Consider the following 10665-nt stretch of genomic DNA (forward strand, 5'->3'; position numbering starts at 1 on the left):
ATGCGAACGTCGTAACTAGGAAGTCCGTGGCCAAGCGTCTGAATTTTGATGATACGACCACATGGCAGAGGTGGGTTTCAGCAGGTGCTGACCGGTTCTGGAGAACCGGTAGTGGAAATTTTGAGTAGTTTGGAGAACCGGTAATAAAAATTCTGACTGGCCCCGCCCTCCCATCTATTCTCTGCCTCCCGAGTCCCAGCTGATCGGAGGGAAATGGGGATTTTACAGTATCCTTCCCCTGGAGTGGGGAGGGAATGGGGATTTTGCAGTATCCTTCCCCTGGAGTGGGGAGGGAATGGGGATTTTGCAGTATCCTTCCCCCTGGAGTGGGGAGGGTATGGGGATTTTGCAGTATCCTTCCCCCTGGAGTGGGGAGGGTATGGGGATTTTGCAGTATCCTTCCCCCTGGAGTGGGGAGGGAATGGGGATTTTGCAGTATCCTTCCCCTGGAGTGGGGAGGGAATGGGGATTTTACAGTATCCTTCCCCCAGGAAAGGGGAGGGAATGGGGATTTTGCAGTATCCTTCCCCCTGGAGTGAGGAGGGAATGGGGATTTTGCAGTATCCTTCCCCTGGAGTGGGGAGGGAATGGGGATTTTGCAGTATCCTTCCCCTGGAGTGGGGAGGGAATGGGGATTTTGCAGTATCCTTCCCCTGGAGTGGGGAGGGAATGGGGATTTTGCAGTATCCTTCCCCTGGAGTGGGGAGGGAATGGGGATTTTGCAGTATCCTTCCCCCTGGAGTGGGGAGGGAATGGGGATTTTGCAGTATCCTTCCCCCTGGAGTGGGGAGGGAATGGGGATTTTGCAGTATCCTTCCCCCTGGAGTGGGGAGGGAATGGGGATTTTACAGTATCCTTCCCCCTGGAGTGAGGAGGGAATGGGGATTTTGCAGTATCCTTCCCCTGGAGTGAGGAGGGAATGGGGATTTTGCAGTATCCTTCCCCCTGGAGTGAGGAGGGAATGGGGATTTTGCAGTATCCTTCCCGTGCCACGCCCACCAAGCCACATCCATAGAACCGGTAGTAAAAAAATTTGAAACCCACCCCTGCCACATGGCCCAGCTGATCACATGACCGAGGGACACGGCAACCATCCTATGGATGAACCAATTCCGAAACATCTCAGTTTTGATCACATGACCATGGGGGAAATGCTGCCACGGTCGTAAGTGTGAAAAACGGCCATAACAAGCCCCTTCGTTTCCGTCCCATTGTAACTTGGACCGGTCCCTAAACGAAAGGTTGTACGTCGAGGACTATCTGTAACGGATTCGGGCAGGGTTTCTTCTTCTTCTTCCAAGCGAAGTCAGCGGTGGAAACTGGGTTTGCTTAACGACCACGTGATTCGCTTAACAACGTCAGCGATCCGCTTAACAAAAGGTTAAAGGTCAAAAAGGCAAAAAGGTCGTAAAATGGGGCGCTAAACAACTGTCCTGCTTAGCAATGGAACTTCGGGGCTCAATTGCAAGTCGTAAATCGAGGACATGACCCCCCGGAAGCTGTTCCTACTCACCCATTCTCTATGGCCAGCCGAACGAAGCCCTTCCGGTTCTCTAGCAAGAGGGTGTAGGCTCCAGGGCGGGCGTCCAGGGCTTCCTGCGCCCCACCCACAGCGATGACCACGATATTCCCACCTTCCTTCTTCCTCAAGAGGAAGGAGCCGGATTCCTTGCCCGAGGGAATTAAACCTGGGTGAAGCAAAACAGGAAAGAGAAGGAACATAAAAGTCCTGTGCAAAAACAACAACAACAACAACAACAACAACCCACAAATAGCCTTCACAGCGAATAACAGAATAACAGAGTGGGAAGGGACCTTGGAGGTCATCTAGAATAGAATAGAATAGAATAGAATAGAATAGAATAGAATAGAATAGAATAGAATAGAATAGAATAGAAAATATGGAATGGAATGGAAGAATAGAGTAGAATAGAGTAGAACAGTAATAGAAATAGGAATAGGAATAGAATAGAATAGAATAGAATAGAGTAGAGTAGAGTGGGAGTGGGAATGGGAATGGGAATGGGAATAGAGTAGAGTAGAGTAGAGTAGAGTAGAGTAGAGTAGAGTAGAATGGGAATGGGAATGGGAATAGAATAGAATAGAGTAGAGTAGAGTAGAGTAGAGTAGAGTAGAGTAGAGTAGAGTAGAGTAGAGTAGAGTAGAGTAGAATGGGAATGGGAATGGGAATAGAATAGAATAGAATAGAATAGAATAGAATAGAATAGAATAGAATAGAATAGAATAGAATTTGAACAGAACAGAATAGGAATAGGAATAGAATAGAATAGAATAGAATAGAGTAGGGTAGAGTAGAGTAGAGAAGAGTAGAGTAGAATGGGAATGGGAATGGGAATGGGAATAGAATAGAATAGAATAGAATAGAATAGAATAGAATAGAATAGAATAGAATAGAATAGAGTAGAGTAGAGTAGAGTAGAGTAGAGTAGAGTAGAATGGGAACGGGAATGGGAATGGGAATGGGAATGGGAATAGAATAGAATAGAATAGAATTTGAACAGAACAGAATAGGAATAGGAATAGGAATAGAATAGAATAGAGTAGAGTAGAGTGGGAGTGGGAATGGGAATGGGAATGGGAATGGGAATAGAATAGAGTAGAGTAGAGTAGAGTAGAGTAGAGTAGAATGGGAATGGGAATGGGAATGGGAATAGAATAGAATAGAATTTGAACAGAACAGAATAGGAATAGGAATAGACTAGAGTAGAGTAGAGTAGAGTAGAGTAGAGTAGAGTAGAGTAGAGTAGAGTAGAGTAGAATGGGAATGGGAATGGGAATGGGAATGGGAATGGGAATGGGAATGGGAATGGGAATGGGAATAGAATAGAATAGAATAGAATTTGAACAGAACAGAATAGGAATAGGAATAGGAATAGGAATAGAATAGAGTAGAGTAGAGTAGAGTAGAGTAGAGTAGAGTAAAGTAGAGTAGAATGGGAATGGGAATGGGAATGGGAATAGAATAGAATAGAATAGAATTTGAACAGAACAGAATAGGGATAGGGATAGGGATAGGAATAGAATAGAATAGAATAGAATAGAATAGAATAGAATAGAATAGAATAGAATAGAATAGAATAGAATAGAATAGAATAGAATAGAATAGAATAGAACAGAGTAGAGTAGAGTAGAGTAGAATAGAATTAAAAATAGAATAGAATAGGAATAGGAAAGGAATAGAATAGAATGTAGAATAGAATTAGAATAAGAATAAGAATAAGAATAGAATAGAATAGAATAGAATTAAAAATAGAATAGAGTAGAGTAGAGTAGAGTAGAGTAGAATGGAATTAAAAATAGAATAGAATAGGAATAGGAAAGGAATAGAATAGAATAGAATGTAGAATAGAATAAGAATAAGAATAAGAATAGAATAGGAATCTGGAAGGGACCTCCAAGGACTTGGCTTACCTCCACTCATCAAATAATCCCGGAAAAAGGGGGCTCGAAACCACAAATTCAGCATCATCACGTGAGGCTTGAGGCCTGGGAAGAGCTTGGAGAAGCCGGTGGCTTCGGAGCAGAAGTTAATGAAGGCACCAGCTACCATGATGCCATGGGGATGAAAGCCAAAGAGGTAGTTCTTGCTTGGATCCAAATCCGCCGTCTTCACCAGCTGTAAGAACAAAGACATTTTGGATGCTTGTCTGTCATTTTATTATTACTTTATTTTATTATTTCATTTCATTATTTTGTTTCTATTTTATTTTATTTCTGTTTGTATTCCATTTATTTTCGTTTCATTTTGTTATGATCTTATTTTTTAATTCATTTATAATCTACCTTTATTATTCTTTCAAAGAACTCAAACAAATTTTAATAAGTTTTTTAATTGTATTTTAATTTGTATTTATTGTATTGTATTTTTACCTGGCTGTGAACCGCCCTGAGTCCTTCGGGAGAAGGGCGGTATACAAATTTAAATAATAAATAAATAAATAAATAAATATCCAGCCCACATTTCTCCTCCTATTTTCCCCACAACAGCCCTGTGAGGTGGATTGGGTTGAGAGGGAAAGACTGACCCAAAGTCACCTAGCCAGCTGGCTTTCATGCCTAAGGTGGAACTAGAACTCACCGTCTCCTGGTGATTGGCTCAAAGTCACCCAGCCGGCTTTCATGCCTAAGGCGGAACTAGAACTCACCGTCTCCTGGTGATTGGCTGAAAGTCACCCAGTCAGCTTTCATGCCTAAGGCAGAACTAGAACTCACCGTCTCCTGGTGATTGGCCCAAAGTCACCCAGTCGGCTTTCATGCCTAAGGCAGAACTAGAACTCACCATCTCCTGGTGATTGGCCCAAAGTCACCCAGTCAGCTTTCATGCCTAGGGCAGGACTAGAACTCACCGTCTCCTGGCCCAAAGTCACCCAGTCGGCTTTCATGCCTAGGGCAGGATTAGAACTCACTGTCTCCTGGTGATTGGCCCAAAGTCACCCAGCTGGCTTTCATTTCTAAGGTGGAACTAGAACTCACCGTCTCTGGAGATTGGCCCAAAGTCACCCAGTCAGCTTTCATGCCTAAGGCAGAACTAGAACTCACCGTCTCCTGGTGATTGGCCCAAAGTCACCCAGTCAGCTTTCATGCCTAGGGCAGGACTAGAACTCACCGTCTCCTGGCCCAAAGTCACCCAGTCGGCTTTCATGCCTAGGGCAGGATTAGAACTCACTGTCTCCTGGTGATTGGCCCAAAGTCACCCAGCTGGCTTTCATTTCTAAGGTGGAACTAGAACTCACCGTCTCTGGAGATTGGCCCAAAGTCACCCAGTCAGCTTTCATGCCTAAGGCAGGACTTGAACTCCTGATCTCCTGCTTTTTGCTTGTGGTACTTTAACCATGAGACCAAAGTGGTTCTCTTACTGTGTCTCACCATTCTTTTATAAGAAAGATGGTGAAAGGATGGGTTCTACTGGGTTGGACTGGATGACCTCTGAGGTCCCTTCCGACTCTTATATTCTATCAATGACCCTTTGCCTTGTTTCTCAAAGCACAGCTGCCATTTAATTTTTCTGCCACACTCAGTGATCTGAGCACCCTGTTAAATAACCTAACATCTTTTCTCCTCCTGAATATCCAGGACCAGATGCCAGCTAATTTGTCACCAGGAGCTTCAGGCACAGACAGATGCCAGCTGTTTAGTAGCCACTTGCAATGGGTCCCTTTCACCCTTCCTTCTGATTAATGAGACTGTTATGGTGCCCTGGCTGGGTACATCATGTTCCCCTGTTTATCCTTACAAGCGTTATTCCTTTAGAAGTGGGCTTATCTATCTATCTCTCTGCCCCCCCCCCACTCATTGTCTCTCTCTCTGTGTCTCTCTCTGTTTTATCTCCCTCTCATCTGTTTATGTCTGTAGCTATCTAATTATCTCTAGTTATCATCTATCATTTCTATCTATCTATTTCTCTATCATCCCTTTCATCTGTTTGTCTGTCTGTCTGTCTATCTAGCTCTATTATTCTATCATCCTTATATCTATCGTTCATCTTTCTATATCTGCCTGCTTGCCTGCCTCTCTCTCCCCCCTCTATCTATCTATCTATCTATCTATCTATCTATCTATCTATCTATCTATCTATCTATCTATCTATCATTTTATCAATCATTCTATCATTGTATCATTCTATCTATCATTGTATCATTCTGTCTATCATTCTATTATTCTCTCTCATTCTATCTATCTATCTATCTATATCTATCTATCATTCTAGCTAGCTAGCTAGCTATCATCTTATCTATCATTCTATCATTCTATCTATCATTCTATATCTATCATTCTATCTATCTATCTATCTATCTATCTACATCTATCTATCATTCTAGCTAGCTAGCTAGCTATCACCTTATCTATCATTCTATCTATCTATCATTCTATCATTCTATATCTATCATTCTATCATTCTATCTTTCTATATATTGTTCTATTATTCTCTCTATCTATCAATCATTCTCTCTCTCTCTAGCTAGCTAGCTAGCTATCTCCATCCATCCATCTATCCATCTAGATATCATATATTTATTTGATTTCTAGAGCTGCCCAACTCAACCAAATGACTCTGAGCAAATTACACTTCTAAAAAAATTGTCAGCGCCATTGTAACTTCAAATGGTCACTAAACGAATGTTTGAGGTTATTAAAGGCATTGCGCACAGGTTGTAAGTTGAGGACAGCCTGTATCGTAGGTTGTTCACATAGCAGCATCCCTCTTTGACACAATTAACCACAATTCACCCCAGTTAAAGAAGTTGTCAAGGATATTTTACATTACTGAAATGCCTTTTAATTACTGGCTAGATGCAACAATCAAACCAAGGACCAGGAAAATCTGCATTTCTAAAAGAATAGATGTTGATTCTGGACGTTTTGCCCAATTCTGCTCAGCTACATAAAAGAAGAACCACTTAGCACCATCAACGTCTTACAAGTTTGAGGGCCAGAAGGATTTAGCGGGGTATAGATTTTCATTTTGAAGAGGTAGTTTGATGACATGGAGTGGATGACTCAGCAAAGAAAAAGATTGATGGAGCTTAAATTCTCACTGTGGCGAATCCATGGAATTGCCCAATTGGTCATCTTAATTTCATTCCCACCAAAAATCTTCCGTTTGATAAACAGGGTGGGTTAAATAAAAAATTACCCATCCTATTTTGACATTTTAATAAAAAAAATTAATACACTTAATTACTATTAAGCTTTTGAAAGTGGTGCCAAATAAAACTAGGGCCTCTGGTGGCTCAGACTGCTAAGACAGTCTGTTATTAACACAGCTGCTTGCAATTATGGCAGGTTCAAGTCCCACCAGGCCCAAGGTTGACTCAGCCTTCCATCCTTTATAAGGTAGGTAAAATTGTTGGGGGCAATAAGTTGACTTTGTATATAATGTAGGAATTTAGCACCCACCCCCCTCCTAGAAGAATGAAATATTTTAGAAAATATTTAAAAGGCAGAATATATTTCCCTGGATGAGAAATGGAGAAACATGTTTTAAAGACAAAGCAGCTTCCTGACTCCCCCCCACCTTTGTCAATGGGCCATTAAAGCCTCAGCTAAACTCACTCATTTCCCCCCACCTTTGTCAACCATCATCTGTATCATAATAGAACCCATCTAGCAACTGAAACTCACCACATGGCACCTGGGAAGATTACATCAGCCAGCAAGGCTAGCTAAGACCCCCACCCCCTGGGAGTCTGACAACCAATCAGGATACTCTTCCTGTGCCCCAGAAAGTTCAAAGCTCAGAGAAAGCATAAAGCCAGGGAGCACACAGGATCTCAGCCCTTTTCTGTTCAGGATCTCAAGCCATGTGATCCTGACCACCATTAAACCATCTTTCCAAGTAGCCTCCATGTTTCCAGTGTCTTTGTCCCCACTTGGAACTGAACCCAGATGGATATTTCTTCCAACAATAATATACAAATGGATGAATTGCTTAACATAGTGTAAGCCGCCCTGAGTCTTCGGAGAAGGGCGGGATATAAATACAAAAAAAACAAAAAAAAACTAGAAGGAAGCAAGAAAGAATATTTATATCCTTGGTCATACATTCAGGTGTTTACACTAGATTTGGCATTTTATCTACCTACTGAGTCCTTCTCAAGGACCTGAGAGAGCAAATCTTGATGTTTGATGCTGTTAAAGGTATCTGTCGAAGGATGTCAGCTGTTCCAGATAAAGCTGCCTTTTATTTATTTTGTCACAACAATATATGTAGGTATCATACAAAAAGATTATATAGCATATAAACACATATATGAGTAAATATTAGGAGGTATAAACATATATATATATATAGGAAGAAGAAAAGAAAAACAATAGGACAGGAACGGGAGGCACGTTTGTGCGCTTATGCACGCCCCTTATGGTCCTCTTAGGAATGGGGTGAGGTCAATAGTAGAGAGTTTTTGGTTAAAGCTATTAGGATTATGGGAAGAGACCACAGAGTCAGGTAAAGTATTCCAAGCACTGATGATTCTGTTACAGAAGTCATATTTTCTGCAATCTAGATTAAAGCGGTTGACATTAAGTTTAAATCTATTGGTTGCCCTTGTATTATTGCAATTAAAGCTGAAGTAGTCTTTGACAGGAAGGACATTACAATAGATGATTCTGTGAGTTAAACTTAGGTCTTGTCGAAGGCGACGGAGTTCCAAGTTTTCTAAGCCTAGGATTTCAAGTCTGGTGGGATAAGGTATTTTGTTGTTTTCAGAGGAATGGAGAACTCTTCTTGTAAAATATTTCTGGACACGTTCAATTGTATTGATGTCAGAGATGTGGTGAGGGTTCCAAACAGGTGAGCTGTATTCTAGAATTGGTCTAGCAAATGTTTTATATGCTCTGGTTAGTAGTGTGGTGTTTTTGGAAAAGAAGCTACGCAAGATTAGGTTAACAACTCTTAGAGTTTTTTTTGCTATGTAGTTGCAGTGGGCTTTGGCACTTAGATCATTTGACATGAAAACTCCAAGGTCTTTAACGGGATGGGGGTCGTCAGCATGGGGATTTTGTCAATGTCGATGGTATTCAAGGGGCATTCCAGTTTTTTGGGGGATGCACCCAAGGTGCCTATCACTATTGGTCCTCCATTTATTGTTGTTGTTTTGGCACCGTTGTTCTATTTCTATTTGCGGGTCTGGTATTTTATGATCTCCAGTTCTTTCTCTTCTGTTCTGCTGTCTCCAAGTACTAACGTGTTCACTATTCAGTCTTTTTTTTGTCTTTTTTATTGATTATTATTGACTATAATAATAATATTTATTTATTTATTTATTTATTAAACTTTTATACCGCACCATTTCCCGCAGGACTCAGGGCGGTTCACAGCCATATTAAAATACAACAATATAATAAATAACAATATAAAAACAAATTAAAACCAAATATTTTAATGGCCAAATCACTAAAACGGTAGAAACCGATTTAAAACCCATTTTAAAATTTCGCTAAAATATTTCTTAGGCTAGTCCAGCTCGCTGAAATAATAAAGTCTTCAGTTCACGTCTGAAGGCCCGGAGGTGGGGGAGTTGTCGTAACCCTGGATAATAGAACAACTGTGACAAAAGAAATGGTTGGGTTATCTATCTGTCTATCCATCCCTATCCCTGTCTATCTGTCTGACTGTTTGTCTATCTATCCATCCACCTATCCCTAACTATATCTATCTGTCCATCCATCCATCCATCCACCTATCTATCTAATCTATCCATCCTCCATCCACCCCTATCTCTCTCTCTCTCTCTCTCTATCCCTATCTCTGTCTGCCTGCCTGCCTGCCTGCCTGCCTGCCTGCCTATCTATCTATCTATCTATCTATCTATCTATTTATCTATCTATCTATCTATCTATCTATCTATCTATCTATCTATCTATCTATCTATCTATCTATCTATCTATCTATCTATCTATATCTATATCTATCTATCTATCTATCTATCTATCTATCCATCCATCCATCCATCCATCCATCCATCCATCCCTATCTCTCTGCCTGCCTGCCTGCCTATCTCTCTCTCTCTCTCTCTCTCTATCTATCTATCTATCTATCTATCTATCTATCTATCTATTTATCTATATCTATCTATCTATCCATCCATCCATCCCTATCTCTCTGCCTGCCTGCCTATCTATCTCTCTCTCTCTCTCTCTTTCTCTCTCTCTCTCTATCTATCTATCTATCTCTATCTATCTATCTATCTATCTATCTATCTGAAAGCGATCACGTGCTCCGGCCCCTCAGTTCCTACCCGTTCCTCGGGAGGCCATGATCCTCAGAGCTTGGATCTTCGGCTGATGTTATGTAATGCCCAGTCCGTGGCTAACAAAGCTCCCCTGATCTGCGATCTTATTCAGGGGGAGTCCGCGGACCTTATGGGCATTACGGAGACCTGGTTGGGCCCGGAGGGGGGGGTGCCCCTTGTTGAGCTGTGCCCTCCAGGTTTCCGAGCATTTCATCAGCCGAGGGCCCAAGGTAGGGGTGGAGGGGTGGCGGTTGTCATTAAGGAAGATCTAGAGCCGAGGGAGGCCACTGTTCCTCAGATTGCCGGCTGTGAATCCCTCTATGTGAGGTGGGGCCATAGGAATCAGTTGGGCTTGTTGATCGCGTACCTGGCTCCTTGCTGCGTGACCACAGCCCTGCCCGAGCTGTTGGAGGTACTTGCCGCTGTGGCGGTTGAGACCCCCAGACTTATAGTCATGGGGGATTTCAACCTGCCATCAGCTGGCCTGTTATCGACTGCAGCTCAGGAGTTCCAGGCTTCCATGACGGCCTTGGACCTGATTCGAGTAAATGATGGCCCTACGCACATGGGGGGAGGCACGCTGGATTTGATTTATATCTCTGGACAGTGGTTAAATGATCTGGTATTAGATGATATAGTAACAGAACCAATGTCATGGACCGATCATTTCCTCCTTCGTCTAGACTTCCGAACCGCCACCCACCATCGCAGGGAGACGGAACCTATTCGTTGGTTCCGTCCCAGGCGCCTGATGGACCCCGAGAGGTTCCTGACGGAGCTTGGGCCATTTCCTGAGGATCTGGCCCACGGCACGACTGAGGAACTAGTTGTGGCCTGGGAACAGGCCGCGGCTGGGGCCTTGGACCGTGTCGTGCCTTTGCGGCCTCTGACCCGGCGCAGATCTCGTCCGGCC

The 10665-nt window shown here is 42.6% G+C and overlaps 1 protein-coding gene across 1 annotated transcript in view; it reads right to left on the bottom strand.

Annotated features, from left to right (window-relative positions):
• The window catches only part of MOGAT2 (monoacylglycerol O-acyltransferase 2), a 34736-nt gene that overhangs the window by 3900 nt on the left and 20171 nt on the right, over positions 1-10665 (bottom strand). The window contains exons 3-4 of the mRNA XM_058185461.1: positions 3433-3637; positions 1514-1688 (exon numbers count right to left, since the gene is read on the bottom strand). Of these exons, the coding sequence (XP_058041444.1) occupies positions 1514-1688; positions 3433-3637 (380 nt within the window). The remainder of the gene's footprint in view (positions 1-1513; positions 1689-3432; positions 3638-10665) is intronic.

Source organism: Ahaetulla prasina, chromosome 5 (genome assembly GCF_028640845.1).
Source record: "Ahaetulla prasina isolate Xishuangbanna chromosome 5, ASM2864084v1, whole genome shotgun sequence".
Taxonomy (NCBI): Eukaryota; Metazoa; Chordata; class Lepidosauria; order Squamata; family Colubridae; genus Ahaetulla; species Ahaetulla prasina.